This window comes from Carcharhinus amblyrhynchos, chromosome 17 (assembly GCF_965287045.1).
Source record: "Carcharhinus amblyrhynchos chromosome 17, sCarAmb.v2.hapA, whole genome shotgun sequence".
Classification (NCBI taxonomy): domain Eukaryota; kingdom Metazoa; phylum Chordata; class Chondrichthyes; order Carcharhiniformes; family Carcharhinidae; genus Carcharhinus; species Carcharhinus amblyrhynchos.
In genome coordinates this window covers 16317804-16343049 of record NC_137340.1, presented here as the reverse complement: position 1 = coordinate 16343049, position 25246 = coordinate 16317804, and the positions used below count along the sequence as shown (strand labels likewise).

At 45.0% G+C, this 25246-nt stretch overlaps 2 protein-coding genes across 6 annotated transcripts in view; one reads left to right on the top strand and one right to left on the bottom strand.

Moving 5' to 3' along the window:
- Positions 1-11631: 11631 nt before the first annotated feature.
- Positions 11632-20120, top strand: cyp26a1 (cytochrome P450, family 26, subfamily A, polypeptide 1). Of its 5 annotated transcripts, none has more exons than XM_080205551.1 (8): positions 11632-11697; positions 14056-14280; positions 16237-16461; positions 16864-17148; positions 17308-17457; positions 18164-18298; positions 18444-18599; positions 19713-20120. In XM_080205551.1, exons 2-8 carry the CDS (start codon positions 14275-14277, stop codon positions 20055-20057), a joined length of 1302 nt encoding a protein of 433 aa, XP_080061677.1. In that variant the 5' UTR covers positions 11632-11697; positions 14056-14274; the 3' UTR covers positions 20058-20120. The 5 variants fall into 5 exon arrangements, with proteins under 5 accessions (XP_080061677.1, XP_080061675.1, XP_080061676.1 ...); XM_080205549.1 differs by lacking the exon at positions 14056-14280 and adding an exon at positions 13407-13621 and having other exon boundaries at positions 11653-11697; XM_080205550.1 differs by lacking the exons at positions 11632-11697; positions 14056-14280 and adding an exon at positions 13399-13621.
- A 551-nt stretch (positions 20121-20671) lies between these two features.
- The window catches only part of LOC145354358 (myoferlin-like), a 228648-nt gene continuing 224073 nt past the window's right edge, over positions 20672-25246 (bottom strand). Inside the window, exon 55 of the mRNA XM_080205557.1 lies at positions 20672-21404. Coding sequence (XP_080061683.1) covers positions 21369-21404 — 36 coding nt within the window. The 3' untranslated portion in view covers positions 20672-21368. The remainder of the gene's footprint in view (positions 21405-25246) is intronic.

Sequence of the window (25246 nt, the reverse complement as noted above, 5' to 3'; positions counted from 1 at the left end):
GACTTTATAACGTGACTATAATCAAAATTAATATGAACAGCTTTTTGGGCAGTGGGTCAGATTCTAACCGCTCAATTTATTAGAGAGAGCGAATGCCGTGAAGACAAGATTGAGATAAACGGGAGGGATTGAGTCAGGATTAGGAATGAGAGTGAGATGGGATTAGGAGAGGATTGGGAATGTGAGTGAGGTGGGACTAGGAGAGGATTAGGAATGTGTGTGGTGGGAGTGAGTGTGGATTGGGTATGGGAGTGTGATGGGTTTGGGAGAGGATTGGGAATGGAAGTGAAGTGGGACTGGGAATGAAAGTGAGATGGGGGATTGGGAATGAAAGTGAGTGTGAATTGGGAATGGGAGTGAGGTAGGATTGGGAGAGGATTGGGAATGGAAGTGAGATGGGGGATTGGGAATGAAAGTGAGTGTGGATTGGGAATGGGAGTGAGGTAGGATTGGGAATGGAAGTGAGATGGGATTGGGAATGGAAGTGAGATGGGGGATTGGGAATAGAAGTGAGGTGGGATTGGGAATGGAAGTGAGGTGGGATTGGGAGAGGATTGGGAATGGAAATGAGGTGGGGGATTGGGAATGAAAGTGAGTGTGGATTGGGAATGGGAGTGAAGTAGGATTGGGAGAGGATTGGGAATGGAAGTGAGGTGGGGTTGTGTCAGGATTGGGAATGAGAGTGAAGTGGGATTGGGAGAGTTTTGGAATAGGAGTGAGGTGGATTTGGGTCAGGATTAGGAATGGGATGAAGGAGAGAGAGGCAGACGGATTTGCTTTGTGTCCAAAAGCAGTCGCTGCATTGAACGAAACTGAGGTTTGAAACATGATTGTGTCTTTGAGAACGAAGCATGGATTGTTATCCAGTACATGGGCCAGTATGTATTAAATTAAAATTAAACTGCTCCAAATTTCCAGAACTGGTCAAATTGCGTCACCGGGTTTCAACTGAGAATCTGAGTTCTAGCTTGTTAAAAACCGTGCCGAAATTGTTCCCGGTTCTACTTCTCTATCACATACTTTCCATCTAACTGCGGGTTGAAGATGTCCACGATTCCCAAACGGTGAATGTAATTCTCTGCTCGGATAGTTGCTGACCTACCTGTATTGTGTATGATAAATAGCCTCCTGTCATCCCAGCCTTTGACATGTGTAGTAGCTTCCCCGTTCACCTGTTGTGACAATGTGGTTGTAATGTTGTAAAAGCTGCCCGTGCGTGTTGTAATATTTCATGAATAAACGTAAAGGAGTAGGAACACCTTGTTTAGAGAACCGCCTGAAGACAAGGCGGGGCTGTTTTGATATTGTCTGTGTATGTGAATGATTTAGGTCAGAAACAGATGGTTTTATTTCATTTAGAAAATTGGAGACCAATTTCGTTTCTAACGTAATGGAAATGCTGCTGTGTGAATATTAAAGTCGATAGTTACGATGAATAGAGCGCATTGCCCCTTTTGTGCTGTTCTGTGTCTGCAATTCGGTGATTATATCCCATCCTTCATTTTATAGTCTCAGTTCTGAACGGTAAAGGCGCTTTCTGAATATAATCTTTCGTGTGAATACGGGAGTGGGGTGGGGGGACAGATCGATTATTTTCCCAGTTTCCCCTGCTGTAAACGGCAACTTTTTCGCTTCTCGCGGTTAAAGTGGCGGCTGTTTAATCGTCAACTAAACTGCTATAGCCAAGCTGGTGAAATAAGTACATACTTGTACATGTGTACATACTTGTACTTTTAGAGACATTTATTGAACACGGTTACAGAAACACACATCAGATAGCACAGCATTTTCTGTAACAGATTTTGTCGCCACAGCTTGATAGTTGCATTATAAAAAGTCACAGAACCTGTAGCTTCATCCTCTCTCACTGATGTATACAAAGTCTGCGGAAGTAAAGCCCTCAGTCGTGAGCCGATTCTTAACTCTCAGCTGATTCCAGCCTCTAGCCATTAGTCTAACGCCAATCTGAGAGGTTTTATTTCATTCCGGGGAGAGGAGGTGGCTTTCATTTCTGAAAGTGAAGTCCAGTCCATCACACAAACTAGCCTCCCATTCATTGACTCCGTCCACGCTTCCCAATGCCTCGGGAAAGCAGCCAGCATAATGAAGGCCCCCACGCTCCCAGGACACTCTTTCCTCCACCTTCTTCCAAGATACCAAAGTCTGAGGTCACCTACCAACCGACTCAAGAACCGCTTCTTTCCTGCTGCCATCAGATTTTTTGAATGGACTTACCTTGCATTAAGTTGATCTTTCTTTGCACTCTATCTGCGACTGTAATCCTACATTCTGCACCCACTCCTTTCCTTCTCCCCATGTACTCTATGAACAGTATGTTTAGCGCGCAAGAAACAATATTTCCCACTGTATGGCAACATGTGACAATAATAAATAAAAACATTGGATCCAGGAAAGTATCTCCCCGAATCTTGGCCCGGTCCTCACTCTGTTTACACGTAAGTACACTTTGCAGCAGAGGGGTTACTGGATAATGGTCGCTAACAGAAATCCCAGCTGATTTTCTCCTCCCTCGCTCCGGGAACCCGAGACCAGTAGCTACAACCCAGCTGAGACCAGCTAACCGCAATTCCCCGGGTCACACCACTCTGCCAAATCAGGCTATGCACACGGAGGGGTAGGGGGCGAGAGGAGGAGGATTCACCTTCCACAAATCGGCCCAGCCATTAGCGGTGGGCCGTGGCTGTTCTTGTGGTCATGTGTCCAGCTTCTCTGACCCATTGCCTTAGCTGAGCCATCCACCCCTGGGACCAGTTAGGACCGGGCCACCCCCCGCTAGCATCAGACCAGCTCATTGAATCTGGAAAAGATGCCCGTTCTGACCTGCACGGTATCAAAGTAATTGGTTGATGTTCTCACTGAGTCAGCCTGAGGAGCAGTCATTTTAATTGCGTCTGTACACAGAATGGGGGCAGCCCTACCCTCCAGACTTGATAACGAGACTTGTAATCCCACGGAAGGTTTACCCTACATCTAACAGATGTGGGCATGTTTAAAATGTGCACATAGAACATAGAACATTACAGCGCAGAACAGGCCCTTCGGCCCACGATGTTGCGCCGACCAGTTAAAAAGCAATGACTCTCTAACCTAAACCAAACCCTTTCCATCCATAAACCTATCCACGGATCTCTTAAACGCCCCCAAACTAGGCGCATTTACAACTGCAGCAGGCAGGGCATTCCAATCCCTCACCACCCTCTGGGTAAAGAACCTACCCCTGACATCCATCCTACAACTACCACCCCTTAATTTAAAGCTATGCCCCCTCGTGCTAGCTTTCTCTATCTGAGGAAAAAGGCTATCACTGTTCACCCTATCTAAACCTCTAATCATCTTATATGTTTCAATAAGGTCCCCTCTTAGCTGCCTTCTTTCTAACGAAAACAACCTCAAATCCCTCAGTCTCTCCTCATAGGACCTCCCCTCCATACCAGGCAACATCCTGGTAAACCTCCTCTGCACTCTCTCCAAAGCCTCCACATCCTTCCTATAATGTGGGGACCAGAACTGCACACAATACTCCAAGTGCGGCCGCACCAGAGTCTTGTACAGTTGCAACATGACGCTGCGGCTCCTAAATTCAATCCCCCTACCAATAAACGCCAAGACACCGTATGCCTTCCCAACAACCCTATCTGCCTGATTCCCAACTTTCAGGGATCTATGTACACATACACCTAGATCCCTCTGTTCATCCACACTATTCAGAGTCCTACCGTTAGCCCTATACTCCACACATCTGTTATTCCTGCCAAAGTGAATTACCTCACACTTTTCCACATTAAACTCCATCCGCCACCTCTCAGCCCAGCTCTGCAACTTGTCCAAGTCCCCCTGTAAACTAAGACACCCTTCCTCACTATCTACCACACCTCCAACTTTGGTGTCATCAGCAAATTTACTAATCCACCCAACTATACCCTCATCCAGATCATTTATAACAATTACAAACAGCAGTGGCCCCAAAACAGATCCCTGAGGCACACCACTCGTAACTGAACTCCATGACAAATACTTACCATCAACCACCACCCTCTGTCTCCTATCCGCCAGCCAATTCCTGATCCAATTACCTAAATCACCCTCAATCCCATACATCTGCATTTTCTGCAGAAGCCTTCCATGGTGAACCTTATCAAACGCCTTACTAAAGTCCATATATACCACATCAACTGCCTTACCCCCATCCATCTCTTTGGTCACTTTCTCAAAAAACTCAATAAGGTTAGTAAGGCACGACCTACCCTCCACAAAACCATGCTGACTATCTCCAATCACTTCATTACTCTCCAAATAACTATAAATCCTATCTCTAATAATTTTTTCTAAAACCTTACCCACAACAGAAGTAAGACTCACCAGTCTATAATTCCCGGGGAAGTCTCTGTTCCCCTTCTTAAACAATGGGACAACATTCGCCATCCTCCAATCCTCCGGCACTATACCTGTCACCAACGACAACCTGAAGATCAGAGCCAGAGGCTCTGCAATCGCCTCTCTTGTCTCCCAGAGAATCCTAGGGTAAATCCCGTCCGGCCCAGGGGACTTATCTATTTTCAAACCCTCAAGAATATCTAGCACATCCTCCTTATCAACTGCAATACTGTCCAGTTTACAACCCTGTAACCCAGTGTTCTCCACAGCTACATTTATGTCCCCCTCCGTGAACACAGAAGAGAAATATTGGTTCAATGCCTCTCCAATCTCTTCCGGCTCCACACACAAATTCCCACTGCTGTCTCTAACTGGCCCCAATCTTGCCCTAACCAACCTTCTGTTCTTAACATATCTATAGAACGCCTTAGGATTCTCCTTAAGCCTATCAGCCAAAGTCTTCTCATGTCCTCTTTTAGCCCTTTGTAACTCACTCTTTAACTCCCTCCTAGCCAATCTAAAGCTTTCTAGTGCACTACCTGAGCCCTCAAGTCTCATCCGGACATAAGCCTCCTTTTTCTTTTTAACCAGCGAACCAACTTTCTTAGTGCACCACGGTTCCCTAGCTCTACCAATTCCTCCTTGCCTGACAGGGACATACATATCAAGGACTCGCAGTAGCTGCTCCTTGAAAAAACTCCACATTTCGGACGTTCCAAGACCCTGTAGTCTCCTAGTCCAACCTATGCTTCCTAATTCTCTCCTAATAGCCTCATAATTACCCTTCCCCCAGCTAAAACTACTGACCCGAGGTTCTTGTTTCAATTTATTATAAAATTCCATTTATACTGAAGTAACAGTTGGAAAAGTCACAGCCGATTTCAATCTTATTTGCTACGATCTCTTTGGGACTTCAGTATTATTGCTACAATTTGTTTTAATTTTTGTCATTGACTTTTCTGATGTTATCTGACATTCATTATTTAAATAACACATCGGTGACCATGTGGATGGCTTGTAGTCCTCGTGTTTTAAACATCTGGAACACCAGTCCGGTTGAACGTGTTGCACGTTTGATGTTGTCTTTTGATTAGCTGTATCTGTTGGCACTGAAGTTGTTTCCCTTTAATAATGGAATAGTAACACTAGCTACAACTGTTGAAAACCTTCAGTGTAGACAGTGTGGTTTTTGCAGAGATTTTTCAGCCAGTTCCTCCAACCTTCATTTTGAAGTAACCAGTATTTATTGAGCCATACAGCGATACAGCACGGAAACAGGCCCTTCTGCCCAAACGGTCCATGCCGACCATGGTGCCCTCCCCGCTAAAACCCAGTTGTCCACATTTGCCCCATATCCCTCTAAACCTTTCCCATCCATGTGCTTATCTAACTGCTTTTTAAATGTTGCTATTGTACCCGCCTCAGGCACTTTCTCTGGCAGCTCATTCCATATTTGCACCATCCTCTGTATGAGGAACTTGGCCCTCAGATTCCTTGTAAATCTTTCCCCTTAAACCTACGCCCTCTAACTTTTAATGTCCCTTCCTTGGGAGAAAGACTGTATTCATCCAATTCAGACCCATCATACACTACAATAAGGTTAGCCCTCATTCTCCTACATTCCTTGCCTGGCCACCCTCATTTGAATCATTAATTTCCTATTACATTTGATTCCCAATATTTGATACTGAAAATTCCATGGAGGGCTGGGAGGTGGGGTGGGATGAAATGGGGGTAGTTGTTGGACTATTGGATTGTGGGGAAATTGCCTTTGAAAGCCACCAGTGCAAATTATTGCTTGCCTCCAAATTGTGATGGTCATCATTTTTCCAGGTGTATTTAATGGTCCATTATTTGTAATAATTGAAACTAACTGAAAACTCACCATTAGTAATGTTGAGCTGTATAACACAGACTGCTGAAAACTGCAGAAAGATTACCTTGAGAGGAGGCAAACCAAAATGAAGCTACATGAATTACAGTTCCGTAAAATCACTTTGGAGAAAAGAGTATTTGAGGACCCGAATTTCAAGCCCAAGACTAAGGTTATGGTTTACCAAGCAATGCTTGTATATGTGTGAGAGGCTTGGGCAATCTCAAAGCAATGGAGAAGTCGCACCAGCCATAACTTCAGAAAATCCTCCAGATCCCGTTGTGAGGAGTAGCATCCGAGCCAACATCATAGAATCCCGACAGTGCAGAAGGAAGCCATTTGGCCCATCAAGCCTGCACTGACAACAATCCCACTCAGGCCCTATCCCCATAATCCCTTGCATTAACCCTGCTGGTTCCCCCTGACACTAAGGGACAGTTCAGCATGACCAATCCACCTAATCCACACATCCTTGGACTGTCTGTCACCTAGCTCGCAAAACAGCTGCTCTATTCGGAACTGGATCATGATATGGGATTGCCAGGGGGAGAGTGGAAGTGCTATAGCAGGGTATCCTCAAAGCATTTATGGAGGAGTCAAACATCCCGCTGTTTTGCGGGAGTCCCCAGCTTGTGCCCAATCAAAATGGAGGAGGTCCATAAGACATAGGAGCAGAATTAGGCCACTCGGCCCATCGAGTCTGCTCCTCCATTCAATCATGGCTGCTATTTGTCTCATCCCCATTCTCCTGCCTTTCCCCATAACCCCTGATCCCCTTATCAATCAAGAACTTATCTCTGGCTCATCCATCCAGAGTAAAGTTAAAATTGTGTTTGGAATTAAATAAAGAACTAGCATTTATTTTTCACCAACTCCGGATTTCCTAATGAAGTACTTTTGAAATGTAACAAAGGTGGGGGGCGACTACAATCCAAACACGCACAGAAAATAATCTGAGAAAAGCAATGAAATATGTGACCGGATAATTTATTTTATTTCCCTAGTGTTGGTTAAGGTATTAAATATTGGCAGAAGCGTCAGGGAGAACGCCCTCCCCTTCAAATAGTACAATGAGATTTTTTTAACAAGCCATCCTCCCTCAAGTCTAGCACTGAAATGTCACCTTGGTTTATGTGCTAAAGGATTTGGGGGTGGAACCACAACTTTCTTGGCTCAGGTGAGAATACAAATGGACAAATACGATGGTGAAATCCTCGCAATAAAAGCTTTTTGTTTTGATTGAAGCTTCCCATTCTGTTTGTACATATTGTGCAGTTATGGCCCATCAGCGGGTAGGGGAATATAAAAGCCTGGACATGTCATGTCAAGTTGCAGAGCTGACACCTGTCACTGAACAGGAGGTGAGGAATTTGCCAAAAGCGTATTGTAAAGAAGAGAACATTCCATAAAATGTCAAGTACTTTAGAACATTATTAGGAGTCGATTGGATGAGAGTGGGAGCATTTCTTCAACCGGGGAGTGGTGGGGGCCGGAAACAAACATTGTAATCACAGATGCAATAACTCGGAGAGCAACCACGACTTTGTTCAAACATTTGTTCAAATTACATTTTTTGGGTCAGGGAACTTTTTACTGTCTCAGGATCCCGGCTCGTTCAGTGGCTGTAGGTAGACTCTGGTTTGTCCGGCTCGCGTGTCCATTGCCTGCATTATTGGCTGACCCTTGAATGAACTAGAAACACGTGTCCCTGTGACCTTGTCTTCAGGGTGAATCTTCATGGTCAGAGAGAAAGCTTATTGGTACAAAGGAATCCGCCAACTGCTTACATGTCACGCCGGTTCCGGAAACATTTAGCTGTGGGAATGGTTCAAATCGGGTCGAACGGCAGCGAAAACAAAATCGGAAATGAGTTAGACATTAGTATTTTGGGAAAAAATAAACACAACACTAATATATTCGTGTGTGGATGCATGCTTGTGCGGTGTTCGGTTTCCTTTACCGTTTTAATATTGAGTCCAGAAGAATAATGAATAATATATTTATACTGTCTTGTTTAAGAAGTGGAGGTTCAATTTTCACTTTATGGCCCAAGTATAAATGGACATTGAACAAAGCAGAACTAAGTTCCAAAACGGGAGCTATCTCTACTCTGTAATGCACTGGCCCGTTGCCAATATTACAACATGTAAATGCGCCTATCAGCCCGAGCACAACACCCTGCTTTACAAGTCGATATAAAAGGGTTCCAGAGAAGCCAGCCACATTCTATAATTCCTCTTTTTGTAATTAACTATTTTAATATAAAAGACATTTGCTCATCAGCCCGCCGCGGGAAACTGCTCTGCGCGCTCATCTCCAACAATGAACATGTTTTAGAATCCAGCCGATTTGCTTTAACATCCCCCGCTTTGATTTTTTTCTTTTAAAACTTAAAAACAGCGCCCGGCATCAGGTAGTAAGGAATTTCGCCGTTGTCCGAGCGTCCAAACCGCCTCCATTCTGGCACATGTTTAGTTGACGGGCAGTGAACTTGACAAGTTTCTTCCAAGGTTCACGCAAATGTCACGGTCCGTCCTTTGGGTCACATTGCGGTCAGTAAGTGGCTGAGTTACGGGAACTAACCTCCAGGCCAAAAAGAGCCACATGTGTGTGTGTTCCCCCCTCCCCTCCCCCCAGGAATGACCCATTCACTGACAATCCACAGGAACCCCCCGGCTTCAAACCACATCTCTCGTAGGTTATTGTGAACTTTTATAGGGTGTGAAGTCACCCACCTCACCTCGAGGCTAAACTGGGTCAGCGAGGAGAAGGAAGGGGGGGAGACAGTACATTATCGAGCTGAATGCAATAGGTTCACCTACAGCTAATGGGCTCGGGAAAAAAAACACTTAAAGTGCCATCAGTATTATCAGGTGAATCAAATAAACTAGTGCAAATTCCGAAGAGAATCTTCCTACGTTTTAAATGACAAACTCTTAATTCCCAGTCATTCCCACTGAGGAAGCGATTGCCTTTACAGATCATCATTGTTATGAACCCATCATTACGCCATCTGCTGGGACCTACAAACAAATGACCATAACTGAATGAGCATAACACTGTTTAATAAATAACTGTTCCACCCCGCTCTGTAAAGAGAACAGCCCTTACCGCCCGAACGCCGAACAATGAGACGCCTGTGTAACCGTTTGCAAGACAGATTTGACTCATTATGCTCAGGCGGACATTTATAAATTACCGCCGGGCTTCGTTCATATCTGGTTCCACTCAAATGTAGAGCACGTCCATAACCGCGCCGGGGAACGAAAGAAATGCCTAAAATGCTGTTGCTATGCGTTTGGCCTTTGGGGAAAGTTTTATTTGGACGGGAAGCCTGTATTAAGCCTCAGTTGAAGTGATATGAAGTGAGTTATTCCACTGGAATGCTATCCTTGGATCAGGTACATGGCGCATAGGTTGATGGATCATTTGGAAGTAGATGTGTTGCAGTGTTAGCACAACAGGAACACTAACTGCGCCGTGACCCTGTTGTGCTTTGTTGATATTAACTCCTCAACCCCAGTGACTTGTTCTGGCAGCCGCCCACCCATTTAATCTTCACCCCTCCATCCAGCCAGCTCTGAAATAGATCATTTTATCCGAACCAGATTTGCTTTTCACAGCGACGAGCATATTTCAAGAAATACATCATGTTGATTCTATTCTACTGAGCGATGAATTAAAGGCTCATATTTCTTGAATTATGCAGACGAAATACTTGTGGTGTTGGCGCCCCGTACAAAGGACGGATTTTCAAACTAGCAGACTGCAGCTAGAACCACGCAGCGAAAGTAAAGGCCGTTCGGCCCGTCGTGTCAATGTTGGCGATCTGAAAGAGCTAACCCATCAGTCACACCATCTGCACTGCCCTGGAAATATTTCTAACTTTGAAGGACTGATCCAAAATCCCTCTGAAATTTGTCGCTGAACCTTCGTCCAACTGTCCTGTCAGGCGTCACATATCCTTATAGCAACGAAGATAAAGGCAAAATCCTGTGAATGCCGAAATCTGGAACAGCTCTGACGAAGGGTCATCCAGACTGGAAACGTTGGCTCCAATCTCTCTCCACAGATCATAGAATCCCTGCAGTGCGGAAGAAGGCTATTCTGCCCATCGAGTCTGCACCGACCACAATCCTACCCAGGCCCTATCCCCATAACCCCATGCATTTACCCTAGCTAGTCCCCCTGACACTAAGGGGAAACTTAGCACGGCCAATCCACCCAACCCGTACATCTTTGGACTGTGGGAGGAAACCGGAGCACCCGGAGAAAACCCGAGCAGACACGGGGAGAACATGCAGACTCCGCACAGGCAATGACTCGAGGCCGGAATTGAACCCGGATCTCTGGCGCTGTGAGACAGCAGTGTTTACCACTGTGCCACCTCCCCCACCCCCTCCCCGGCGGACAGCTGCTGTCAGGCCTGTTGAGGTTTTTCCAGCATTTTCTGTTTCTGGTCCTTATAACAATTCTCTACGCGGGGAAATAATCTAAAACAAAAACTGCAACATTGGCGGAGCACTTGGTGGATTTGTGTCGTGTTGTGCTTCTCTTTGATACGGTGTAACCCTGACCGTCTGCCTTTGGAAAGGTGCGACTGGTTTTGAAAAGGTGTTACAATAAACAAGAGATGTAACATTTTGTGTTAACGCCCCACAGTCATCCTCGGAGCTGATACAGAGATTTCACATGTTCTTCAGGCAATGGGAACAAGGTGATAATGGGAGAGAAAAAACAAACACTCTTTTAGATTTTGGACAAAGACAGAGAATCCTCAGCCGGCTTGGCAGAATCTGCAAGAAGTTAGCTGAGTGCGTGTTGTAGAAGGTGCAATTCTTAAACCACCCTCTACTGCCGAACATTCACAGGCTCCAATATCTCCAGCTATTTCGGGTTGAGTTTTTGAGTACTCATCTCACAAAGGCGGAATGTTTGCCAGCTTTAAGATTTGGACATTGCTAAAATAAATCCCGTCTGCCCCTTTGAACCTTGTACTTCAATCAACAGGAAATGTGTAGCCGCCAAGAGAAGCGATTATCTCCTGTGTTGGTCTTGCACAATACTAATTATTGTTTTGCTTCGCCAATCAATTCAATAATTTCTGGTTGTCTGTGTTGTGATTTAAACCCGGGCAGCCGCCCCCCCCCCCGTATGCAGGGGAAATCCATTCCTTCCTGAGTGAGTGCGCAGTCACAGCACCTATATTCAATCACAATTATTAGATTTACAGGGTGGCGAAACATAACAGCGGTTGATTTGATTTTAACAATGGATTGCCCCGAAAGGTATAACTAGTGGGTGTTAACTCGAGGATTAACTATGATGGGCTACTCAGTAAAATCCGCCTTGCAAAACACATTGAACAGGCGTCTCCTTCTCATCAGGAACGGAACTCAAACGGACAATTAGCAAGTGAAAAAGACCCTGTAAGTATTGTTACCTCCCTCCCCATCAGCGGTGCAGGTAGAAATATTCATTATTTATTAGTCCGTACACAATTATAATTTGCATTGTAATGGCCGGAATTGATGGCTGAATCACCCTAATTCCAACCTCCCCACAGCATTTCGCCCCCACCCCCTCCCCCGCTCCAATACAGTGAGTCAGAGAGCTGCAGCGATCGAGACTTGAACTTCGGGAAGAGGCAGCACCTGTTTGTCGATGCGGGTGGACTAAAGACAGCTGGCCTTGTCTTTCTGAGCACATTTAGACCGGCCACTACGAGCTGATACCGTCAGAGATTTGACATTTCTCTGCGATTTCAAGGTATCGCAGTGTTGTTGGGGACAGTCCTGCGGCGGTAATGTTGCCCAGTGTCCCGCTGTCGCAGCAAAAACACACTGATTCGTGCTCCATTGGAACTCCATCCGTGTAAAGTACTCCCTCCCCCAACTCACTCACTCGGCATTGGGGATCCTTAAACACTTGTAGAAACATTACTGTTGTTAGGAGTTTTATATGACAAATCTGGAAGCTTTCAATAAAACAGTCGCCATTAATCTGATTTGACCTGCGTTTTGTTTAATTGTACAATTTGCAAAACTGATTGGCTGCCCCACCTTTGGTTAAAAATCAACAAACCCATGAGAGATCATAGAAGCAGGAGTAGGCCATTCGGCCCCTTGAGCCTGCTCTGCCATTCATTGTGATCATGTCTCATCATCAGATTCAATATTCTGATTCCCCCTTTCCCCGTATCCTTTGATCACAGAATCATTATAGAACTTGGTATCATCATAGAATTTCCTACAGTGCAGGAGGCGGCCGTTCGGTCCATCGACTCTGTACCAACCACAATCCCACCCAGGCCCTATTCCCTTAACCCTATAAATTTACCATGCTAATCCTTGACACTAGGGTCAATTTACCATTGGCCAAACCCTGACCCTTTAGCCTCAAGAACTCTACGCAATTCCTTGTCGAAATCAGACAACGTTTTGGCCTCGACTACATTCTGTGACAGTGAATTCCCACACATTCATCACTCTCTGGGTGAAGAAATTTCTCCTCACCTCAGTTCTAAAAGGTTTGCCCCATGTCCTCAAAACTATCACCCCTGGTTCTGGACTCCCCCACCACCAGGAACATTCTTTCTGAGTTTAGCCTGCCTACCATTCATTTTTATAAGTTTGTGATGAGTTGAAGGGGTTGAGCTATGAGGAGAGGCTGAATAAACTAGGCTTGTATTCGTTACAGTTTAGAAGAATGAGGGGAGATCTCATTGAGACGTATAAGATGATGAATGGGATGGATAGGATTGAGGTGGAGAGACTTTTCCCGCTCAGAAAGGACAGTAGGACTAGGGGGCACAGCCTCAAGATAAAGGGGGAGCGGTTCAGAACGGAGTTGAGGAAGAACTTCACTCAAAGGGTGGTGAATCTCTGGAATTCTCTGCCCGTTGAAGTGGTGGAGGCTGCCTCGCTAAATATTTTTAAGACGCGGGTTGATGGGTTTTTGATAAGAGAGGGGATTAAGGGTTATGGGGAGAGGGCGGGAATGTGGAACTGAGCCACGACAGATCAGCCATGATCTTATTGAATGGCGGGGCAGGCTCGAGGGGCCAGATGGCCTACTCCTGCTCCTATTTCTTATGTTCTTATGTTCTCCTGTCACTCTTCTTAATTCCAATGAATAGCAAGCCAACCGACGGAGTTTCTCCTAATAATGACAGACCTGCCATCCGAACAACCGAACCCTGTGAGGGACTGGCAGGAACTGTGTCCGATGAGGAACCAACTTGGCTCGGGAGCACCGGGCCAGCAAGGGTTAAGGCGTTTGGAGCTGCAGATTGAGAGGGAAGCACGGAGCAACATTATCCCATCCGCTACAAATGTGACAAGCGGTCAGTGGGTGCGTTGGCAATAACCAGGCAGGGTATTATTGGAGAAATGGGTTGGGGCAGCTCATTGCTCAGTGTCCACACACTCCAGTTTCAAAGGGGCTTTGGGGTTGTGTAATCAAATTTAAAAGCAATGCGATTAGAATTAAACAAATGGAGCAGTTCAAACCGGGGACAGCGCTGTTGTATATTGACTGCAATGTCTTGCTTCAAGAGTAACTAACCCGCTTCACATTCTACTTTACAGAGCATTACCGCGCCTCGGCTTATAGCTGCTCTCAATGTACCTATAAAACTGTGGGTGGCAACGGCGACCCGTGTTTACTTTCTGATCTAACCTTGCTTTTCCCCTGCTCTGTCTGGCTGACCTGGGTTTGAACCTCTGCCGAGCACAGGATCATAATTGTAGGAATTCACATCTGAATGACGTCGTCATTTCTCACAGTTACCCAAAGGCGCAGTTGAATCTGTAACTGGGAGGTGAACGCCGGGCCAGGCTCTTAACTTCACACTGTCACAGCCTCTGCGCCACGTCAACGCGAATCTTGGCCATGACATGAATTAATCTTTATATCAGGAACCTTCTAACCAGGAGCTGGCGGGACTAGGAATTCATCCACAATCAAGCTCAAGCACCGGGGAGTATCAGTCCGCCTTCCAGTTTATGAAAGTATATATATATTTGTAACCCTCATTCCGAATGTGTTATTGACTCGCAGTTCATACAATTCTTGAGATTGCCATAAGCTATCCCTTTCCAATCCCTTTTAAACTCAACGCATCTACACAACTACTCAAATTGAAATTTATAAATAACTCAAGAAAGGTTTTAAATTGCTCGTGTCTTGATACACGTAATAATTCGAGATCATTGCGACTGGGAGGCGCGGGGGGCGGGGGGGGGGGGGGCGCCAGGGGGTGGGGGGGGGAGTGCAACGTGACGAGTTTAGTATTACTTTACCCGCAAGACAATATGTTTTAAGAGCGATCCTGAAGTCCCACACACGCCAAGTACAACACATCAGCGGGGTAAATACAGATGTGATCGCTCACACTTCATGTGCCATGAGCCAATTTGCGGTTTCTGTACTTTATAATTAACACGTTGCAAATAATCATTTGATTTGGGCTGTAGAATCACTACAAAGGCTTTAATGCATGCTTTAAAGTTTATTTATTAGTGTCACAAGTAGGCTTACATTTACACTGCAATGAAGTTACTGTGAAAATCCCCGAGTCGCCACACTCCAGCGCCCGTTTGGGTACACTGAGGGAGAATTTAGCACGGCCAATGCACCTAACCAGCAGGGATTTGGGACTTGAATTCCCCCAAACCCGGTATCCTTGCTCTTTCTGAAGTGTGGCTTCCTCCCCTCCCACCGTAATGATATTTTCCGAATGTCTGAGTTCCAAACCACCCCCCTCCCCCCCGCCCCCGACTCCCCAAAATATTGAATGAGCTCCGAAGGCGCCGAGCAGAGATACCGAGTGATAAATATCATCTCAGGAACTTTCCTGGACAGCTCCCCCCTTCTGGTCAGCAACGGGTTAAAGAGTTCTGGGCAGCGTCACTGAAAAAAGGCGGAACCAGAGGGGATGGCACAATCTACACAATTAAAGATGAACTTTGTGTGAACTAATTTAACTGACCAAGGTAAGAGAGGCTGAGACCTGGACTGGTTATAAGAGGGGTGGGTGGTGGGGAGGGGGGGGGGTGCTTGAATTAGGAGTGTGATCATTTGAGAGAGTCAGTGCCTCACTGACAAGCACAGTGATTGTCCTGACTGACTCCGCTTCTCGGAGGGAAGGAGCACTGGAGAAGTGCTGCAATGGTTTTACGCACCCTCTGTGTTACTTTCCTGTGCACTTTCGTGCTGCCCCTGACTCTCTTCCTCGCTGCGCTGAAACTCTGGGAGGTTTACTGTCTCCGTAGAAGAGACCCTAGCTGTGAAAAGCCTCTGCCTCCGGGCTCCATGGGACTGCCCTTCCTGGGAGAGACTCTCCAGCTGGTCTTACAGGTGAGACCCTCACTTATTCCAATATGTAAAAAGAAGCCAATATTATTTCAAAGCTGGGAAGGGGCAGGGAGCGGAACGGCTTATCTTGAGAGTTAGCAGAGGAAATATAGATTTTTGAACGGGGGGCGAAGCAAATTGCAAGCTTGGAAGGCAAGCAGGTAAAAGACAACGCCGAGCTAGAGGGGCGCAGTTACTTTCCACACTGACATTGAAGGAAATCCTCACTGAATATGAATTTAACAGCAACCTTGACTATGCAGGAAAAAAATCCCCCAACAATTAGTCATATTCGAGTGGCTGCCAACCGGATTAATTCCACCTTGCTGGAATGGAGATTAGGTTTTTGTCTCTCGTCTCCAGCCGCGTTGGAAGGTCAGTTTGGGAAGCTTTCTTTCTCTCCCCCTACCCTGTTCTCTCCACAAGGGTTAGAAATCGCACAGATGTAATCAGCAACTAACTCCGCAAATGCAACTTTGGGGGGCAGAAAGGTACCCTACGCTTCTATCTCCGGGATCCATGGGGCAGTTCTCCCCCACACCCCCCCTCGCCCCCGCCCCCACCCCACCTCAGATATTAAACTAACCGGCAGCCCGTTTCCCACTTTGCAGAGATACAAGTTCCTGAAAATGAAAGTGCGAAAATACGGCCACATCTACAAGACTCACCTTTTCGGTAACCCGACCGTGCGGATCATGGGAGCGGAGAACGTGAAGCAGATTTTACTGGGGGAACACAAGCTGGTGTCTGTGCAGTGGCCGGCCTCGGTCAGAACCATTCTGGGGGCAGGCTGCCTCTCCAGCCTCCACGACAGCGAACACAAGCACAGGAAGAGGGTAAGTGTGTGGGTTACTGCTATAGGGAATCTGGCAGCACCCATTCGCCATGGGAAAAACTATTATTGCTGTAAGGGCGTGTGGTCTCCAAGCTAAATCTCACCCACAGGCACCCAGGAGTCAGGTTGGGCTGGGAAACATTAACTCTCTTTCTCTCCACAGATGTTGCCAGACCTGCTGAGATTTTCCAGTATTTTCTATTTTTAACTTCAGATTTCCAGCATCCGCGCTATTTTTGTTGCATTAACTCAGAACTGGAAGAATCCAATTACAGACAGTTGATGGATCCAAAGTTTAAGATAACCAGTTTTTAAAGTGTCCTCTTTCAGTGATCCTTTTTGAAAGAAGTTTCAGGTTCATCTCACAAAGGGTGACATTGCGGTTCTCGGTGTTAAATTCTAGGTGATTTTGAAAGCTTTCTCCCGGGAAGCTTTGGAGAACTACATCCCGGTGATGGGTGAGGAGATCAGGGCTGGGCTGCGGCGCTGGTTGGACAGCGGCTCCTGTGTGCTGGTCTACCCCGAGATGAAGCGTCTGATGTTCGGCATCGCCATGCGGATCCTGCTCGGCTTCGAGCCCACACACACCACCCAGCAGACCCAGCAAGAACTCATCGAGGCTTTCGAGGAGATGATTCGCAACCTCTTCTCTCTGCCCATCGATGTGCCCTTCAGCGGCTTATACCGGGTAAGATCAGAGTTGGGGGGGGGGCGCGGGGAGGGGAGGGGGAATGGATGCGGACAGATACACAGCAGCCTCTGGGCTCCAGCAGTGGGGTGGGGGAGACTAGAGAATTGAACCTTCCCAGCCCGACCTCAAACTGACCGTGCCCTTATTCGATAACAGGGGCTAAAGGCCAGGAACGTGATCCATGCGAAAATCGAGGAGAACATCAGGAAAAAGGTGGCGAGACGCGAGACCCCGGCTCATTTCCAAGATGCTCTGCAACTTCTGATTGAACACTCGGAGAAGAGTGAGCACCCCCTGCGTTTACAGGTAACTCCCCTCCCTCTCCCCAAAACACTGGCCCCAGAATAAAGACCAACAATGCACTGTCCCTTCAACCTTGTCCCAGAACACAGCACTTACCTCCTGTCCCAGAACAAACCTCCTGTCCAGAACACCTTCTGTCCCAGAACATTCCCCCTGTCCAGAGTATACCTCTTGTCCCAGAACACAGTTCCTGCCCCAGCACATTGCCCTAGAATCCACCGAAAATTCTCCCAGTTCCCTCCCTGCCCAGAATACTGCCGCTTCCCTGCCAGAACAGACCCCCCTGACTGAACACTGCCCCTGCACAGAACATTGTCCCTACCTGAACACTGCCCCTGTACAGGGCATCTCCACATCAGAACACTGTCCAACAGTTATTGCCGTTACTGATTTTTACAACGTAGTTGAACAAACTTCATATACAGATTTTTAAAAGAAAGATTAGTGAGGATTCCTCCTCCGACTTTGTGCGGTGATTATTAATTGCTGGGTGTCCACCGAGTCCCGGTAATCAGCTGCTTTCTGTACAACATTTACACCGTTCAGCGTGTTCAGGCACGGTTTATCTGTTGCGAGGAAGGTGCGGGTTTCCCAGCTTTACCTGCCTGGTTATTATGTAGTTCTGGTTATCTGTGTGGTTACAATGTGGTTATATTCTGGTTATTATGCAGTTCTAGTTACCTGTCTGGTTATTCTGATTTTTGAAAAGGAGCTGAAGGAATCTGCTACCGAGCTGCTGTTTGGGGGACACGAGACCACAGCCAGTACAGCCACCTCCCTGGTCACTTTCCTGGCCTTACACCCAGCCGTGCTGCAGAAGGTCAGAGAGGAGTTGCAGGAGCAGGTAAGACATTTCCAAGCCCAGGAATGTGGTGAAGGGCCGGGATCCCGGGCTGGCAGAGGGAAAAATAATCTATTTGGTGGCAAATTTGCGAGTATTTAAGCAGGAGAAAAAGTATTTTACATGCAGTTTCTCAATGGATTTGCAGGGATTACTGAGCAGGGACAGTGCAGAGAACAAACAAATCACCATTGAACTCCTGGCGCAACTTAAATACACCGGAAGCGTTATCAAAGAAACTCTTCGAATGAGCCCCCCAGTCCCTGGAGGATTCCGCGTCGCCCTAAAGACCTTCGTCTTAAACGTAAGCTTGAAATTAGAAGCAGAAATAGTTGAACGGTCTGTGATACATATTCCAGCAATCGCCCCAAAACATACCTGGCGTCCATTTCCAGAAAAAATATATTACAAAACCTACACCTTAGTAAATATCTCCACATCAGAAATGTCCAATTGATTCGATCATCCATCACATTGATTAGATCATAAATTCGGTGTTCAAAAGCTGTTACAAGCTGCAGTGGATTATCCTTCTACAGTATCAGTATAATCTCGAGTAAACTATAAAAGTCTAAGTGTCCACAGAGGATTATTAACTGCATTATAACATGGCACCAATAATTTAGTCACATCCCTCTAGTTTTTAGATCCACAAATTGTATTTGTATGCCTTGAGTGTATGTGCATGTTGGGGCAGGATAATTTTTTTTAAAATTCACTCTCAGGACACGGGCAGCACTGGCTGACCAGCATTTATTGCCCGAGGGCAGTTATGGCTCTGAAAATGCATGTAGGTAGAGAGAAGGAAATGTACTGTCCTTAAAGGACATCAGTGAACGAAATATTTGTCCCTACCCTCAACGGCTTCATGTCATCAATGGATTCTTAATTCCAGGTATTTTTTATTCAATTCAAATTCCATCTTCTGCTACAGTGGGTTTTGAACCCAGAACATGAGTTTCTGGATTAATAGTCTAGTGATAATATCACAAAGGCATCACCTCCCCCATTTTAAAACCTCTTTATATTTAAACTAGCCAGACAAATCTTTGATTGCACATTCTTCCCACAACAAGACTTCAAGGTTATTTACATTATTGAGATGATGTCAACTAATACACAGCTAATTTAATGCTCACCACTTTTACTGGGGCTAGTACATCTCCAGTAACAAGCTTAAAATATTAGAAATTACCAGAATGCAAATCACCTAATTTCAGATAATTTAGTAAGTATCCTTTTACAGAAAATATAGAATAGTGAAACAAATCTTTTCAACTCCATATTACAAGATTATACAGATACTAATTGAACTAGAAACAATTTAAAAATCCCACAATCCATGTACTTGAAATTACAAAATATGCTTACCTTGAAGATGCATGCACCAAAATAATGTAATCAATTTTATTTTCAGGGATATCAGATACCAAAAGGTTGGAATGTTATTTACAGTATCTGCGATACACATGATGTAGCAACAAATTTCTCAAAAAAGGACGAATTTAACCCAGATCGCTTCATGGAGGGTGGCTCAGAAAAAGATGCCTGCAGATTCAGCTACATCCCATTTGGTGGAGGCTCCAGGAGTTGTGTGGGCAAAGAGTTCGCCAAGATCCTCCTCAAGATCTTCACAGTGGAGCTCGTCAGGGCTTGTGACTGGGAACTTTTAAATGGGCCTCCTACCATGAAAACCAACCCCACTGTGTACCCAGTGGACAACCTGCCCACAAAATTCACACCTTTCCCATACAAAATGTGACCTGCTTAGAACACACCAGAACTCTGCAATCACCATCTCAATGTTATCGATATCCAGACTTTTTTTTAAAAAAGTCCACAGATCCTTTACTTATTGTATTGTAGTCACTATAGGTCAAAAGACCTTGGTGGATTGAAACATGGCATGAACGCTCTCATTTTAATTTTGTCCTGATCTTGGAGTTGAAAATATATCCCCTCTCTATGAGTCGTCGGATTGTTTCGCACAGATTGTTTTTATTAATTCTGTAAATAAGCTCTTTTATACTATAGTATTTGTAATCTTCTCAAACTACTGCTTCTAGATTATGAATTATTTAAATACATTGTAGCTTTGTAATGCAACTGCTAATTTATGTTAAGCCTCAGACTGTAAATATTATAATTTAAAGAACAGGTTGCCTGCAAACATTGCAAGTTTCTTCGCACCCCCACCCCCAAAGCACTAGGACCATGAATCAGGTGGATACATGGTGAGTGAGAGAGAAAGTGTGTGTGTGTGTGTGTGTGTGTGTGTGTGTGTGTGTGTGTGTGTGTGTGTGTGTGTGTTTTCGTCTTTAAAATCAGGATTTTTAAACAAGTTCCACACCATAAAAAAAGACCTTGATCCATAGACACTGGTGAAATTATTTATTAGCAGCTAACAATGTTAGAATACAGGAAGTACACATTGATTAATAATGCTTTAGTTTGCACGTAAATTACATATCTTGGTCCAAATTCTTACATAACAAAAAGAACAAATATCAAGAAGCTTCTGCCAAATAGAACACAAACACTGTACATAATCCACAATGTTAACCGCTGGTTTCTTCCATTTGTAAGATCTATGCAAACCAGGTACTTGTGCTCTTAAGCTCTGTTTTAACAAAGGTTCTATAAAAATCCCACAATACTTGCATGTCATGTGTTGTCAGACCTAGAGAATGTAACACATTAGCAAACTAATCACCTGGAACATCCACATTTTAAATGCTTAATTCACCACTCCGAATAAACAAAACACCCCTGGTATTTCATAACTAGAGAGGCACCTGCTAAATAAACAGCTAATTGCGCAAGTCACTGGGTAGAACCAGCAGGGTTCTGGTCATCAGGGTCAGCAAATTAACATGGAATCACTGATAAATGGCCCAGTCATGACCCCATGAACCTTGCCTAACCTTGGTAAATGTAGATCTTGTCATCCTCCTAACCTCAGTCCATTTCTACCCTTGAGGCCACGAGATTGTAGACGTATGAAAAGAATGGTCCTGGCCCAGTTATTCACCAAGAGTCGTAGCTGTGGGAGGATTGGCCAATCTGAAATTCCTTAGAGGGGTTTCACAATTCGCATGGATAGGTAGTTCTGTGCAAGGTAACAAGATTAGAAAAACTGAGTATCATTCCATTTAACAGTTCTCAAAGTAGTAACGCATTTCCCAGCATATCTGCAGGTCATCTGTTAATTTGACAAGTTAAACACAAGCTGTCCCAAGAATTATGCAACAGAACAAGATTGGCCGTTATCTGTCCAGATCGTTATCTGAAACACTTAGGTGGAATTTTAGAAACATGATTAATTGAAATAAAAAGGAAACACAGCCTTTTACTGACAATAAAATAAGAAAGATCTTGCAGTCAATTTCACCCATGCCCTCAAATTGAGGTGCTCAAGTAACCACCGAGTTACACATGACTCTGCTTACTTACCTGCACAGTATGTGTATACTTGGAGTAAAGAGTGCACTTACACACTGGGTTAATTTATCTGTGAACTGCACCCATTATGTCCAATTTCTGGGACATAGAATGGAACCTTCTAGTCTGGTTACTCTGTGCTCCATATATAATTCCAGTTTGGTGTTTATGTTTCACTGTGACCAAAACAGCTGTTTCTATTTAAATGAATTTTTTGATGGGCACATTACTGTCACACAGCACTGTGGATGAAAAGAAAATCTCAAGTTTATTAGCAACTATCATGTTAATCTGCTGAGACTCACAATACCTTCAACTTTTACAGATGCACCATAGAAAGCATTGTGGTTGTATCACAGCTTGGGATGGCTGCTGCTCTACCCAAAATCACAAGAATCTACAAAAAGATTGTGAATGTAGCCCCATCACTCAAACCAGCCTCCCATCCATTGGCTTGGTCTACACTTCCCGCTGCCTCAGCAAAGAAGCCAGCACAATTAAGGACCCCACACACCCCAGACATACTGTCTTCCACTTTCTTCCTTCAGGGGGAAAAAAGATACAAAAATTCTGAGGTCACACACCAACCAACTCAAGAACAGCTTCTTCCCTGCTGCTGTCAGACTTTTGAATGGCCTTACCTTGCATTAAGTTGATCTTTCTCTACATCCTAGCTATGACTGTAACACTAAATTCTGCACTCTTGTTTCCTTCTCTATTAATGGTTTTTGTCTGTATAACATGCAAGAAACAATACTTTTCACTACGTTAATATGTGATGATAAATAAAATCAAATCTCCTCCACTATACTCACTTTCACTTCCCCTCCCCATAACTCCTTTCAGGAATCCTTGATTGTTACAGTTTTCCACCAGTCCAAATTCCACTTGGCCTTTCCTCAGGCACCTGCCAGTATATACAACATCTGTCCTACTGCCTCTAGTGTAGTCCAGGGATCACAAAAACTTCTCAATGTTAGACACATGTATATAACTTCTTGGATTCTGTACTCATTCTTTCTGTAGCCTTTGACATGAAGCACACCATCCTCCTTTTTGGTCTTTCTACTGTACTAGACAAATGTAGCTCAGGGACCCTCATTAATGACTACTCCTCCCATCACTACGTTTAGTTCTCTGATAACTCAGGCTCCATCCTAGTGTTGTTAGAGTGCCTGACTCAATGGTGGAGTTTGGTGAATGTTTAGGCAGTGGATGGGATGCCAATGTTTTTTGTCCTGAATGATGTCAAGCTTATAGTGTGTTGTTGGAGCCATGGAGACAAGTGGAGAACATTCCATCACACTCCTGACTTGGACCTTGTACATGGTAGACAGGCCTCAGGGGGTCAGGAGCCAGATTACTTGCTACAGAATTCAGTCTCTCACCTGTTCTTGTAGCCACAGTATAGACAGAATCATAGAACCCGACAGTGCAGAAAGAGACCCTTTGGCCCATCGAGTCTGCACCGAACACAATCCCACCCAGGCCCTACCCCCATATCCCTACATATTATACCCACTAATCCCTCTAACCTACACATCCCTGGACACTAAGGCACAATTTCTTAGCATGGCCAATCAACCTAACCCACACATCTTTAGACTGTGGGAGGAAACCTGAGTACCTGGAGGAAACCCAAGCAGACACAAGGAGAATGTGCAAGCTCCACACAGACAGTGACCTGAGCTGGGAATTGAACCCAGGACCCTGGAGCTGTGAAGCAGCAGTGCTAACCACTGTGCTACTGTGCCGCCCATGGCTGGATCCAGTTCAGTTAGTGGTCAATGTTAATTCCCAGGACGTTGATAGTGGGGGCTTTAGCAATGGTATGCCACTGAACGTCAAGGGGAGATGGTCATTGATTTACACATGAATGTTACTTGCCATTTGTCAGCACAAATCTGATTGTTGTCCAGGTCTTAAAGGGGTAATGGGCACAGATTGCTTCAGTAGTCACAGACAGTGCTGCATTATCAGCATCAGATGCCCCATTTCTGACCTTATGATGGAGGGAAGGTCATTGGCGAAGCAGCTGAAGATGGCTGGACCTAGGACACTACTGACAGGAACGTCTACAGTGCTGACCTGGAGCTGAATTGATTGACTTTCAACCACTATAACCATCTTCCTTTGTGTTTGATATGAATCCAACCATTGAAGCATTTTCCCCTCACCAATCCCACAGACTTCAGTTTTGTTAGGACTCCTCAATGTCACACTTGGTTAAATGCTGCCCTGATTTTACTCTTTTAGTCACTGAGGTCTGAGGTTGAGTGGCCCTGACAGAACCCCAAACTGAGTGGAGTAAGTGCCACTTTATTGCACTGTTCATTGCTCTGCTGATGATCAGAGTAGACCAATGGGGCAGTAATTGGCCAGGTTGGATTTGTCCTTCTTTTTGTACAGGACACACCTGGGCAATTTTCCACATGGTCAATTAGATGCCAGTTGTGTATCTTTACTGGGGCACCTTGGCAAGGGATGTAGCTATTTCTGGAGCACAAGTCATTTGTCTTCCTGCAGGAATGACATTAGGGCTCAGTCTTTGCAGGGTTCAGTGCCTTCAGTCATTTCTTGACATCAAGTGAATTGAATTGGCTGCAGATCTCCAGAGGAGGCAGAGATGGATCATCCACTTAGCACCTCTGGCTGAAGATGGTCACAAGTGCTTCAGCCTTGCCTTTTGCATCCCTGTATCACATACTATCCCGTTTTAAAGCAAAGAGATCATTAGCAAAAAGAAAAAAAAACAAGAATAAATTGAAAAAAAAGCACTGGAATACATCAACTAAAGAAAGCTAAATAAATTGACAGTTGAGATTTTGCTCTAAGATACTGGACCAACCCCCAGTCTTTCAAACTGATTCGACTAACTTGAAGGTCAGATTTTTCTATTCCATATTGAATGGTAAAGGACAACCTCTGCATTCTTTCCCCTCAGACCTGAATACCATTCCAGTTCTGCACAGAGCTCTATCTAGTGGCCAGTCTAAGAACTAGTCTAATGTGGTCTATGGAACAGAGTTTGGATGCCAAATGAGGATCTTATTCAAAAGGTACAATTGTCTATTATTTCTTAATTTTGGACCAAGATCAACTCTTCCAAATATCTCAAAAGAACCTAAAATTATCTTCTGCTACACTGGAACAAATACTTGGTGAAAAACAAATGTTTCAAATGCCAAACTGCTCAACAGGTTCCTTTATTCACCAAGATTTAAAGAGCAGGATAATCTCTAACTCCACCCCAATCTGTGCTCCAGGTGTCTGGGGAAGGGGACAGTGGGAATTCTCAATTGGCCTCAGTGAGCTTGGGAAGCTCCATTCTCCTCCTTTTTAAAGATATTTTTGCCTCTCATGATTCTACCTTTCACCAAACTTTCTATCACCCAAATATTCTTTGACTCATCACATTTTGTTTGACAACATTCCTGCAGATACATCTAGTGGCTGTGGTTGGATTTGAACTTGTGTCTCTGAATTAGTCTAGCAAAGTCCATCACTTGA

What these genes read in the sequence shown, in the direction of transcription:
- cyp26a1 (XM_080205548.1), top strand. Translation starts at nt 15,440, where the DNA reads ATGGTTTTACGCACCCTCTGTGTTACTTTCCTGTGCACTTTCGTGCTG. An exon ending in AACACAAGCACAGGAAGAGG is followed by an intron (nt 16,462 to 16,863) that starts GTAAGTGTGTGG and finishes GTTAAATTCTAG; the next exon opens with GTGATTTTGAAAGCTTTCTC. An exon ending in AGCACCCCCTGCGTTTACAG is followed by an intron (nt 17,458 to 18,163) that starts GTAACTCCCCTC and finishes ATTTTTGAAAAG; the next exon opens with GAGCTGAAGGAATCTGCTAC.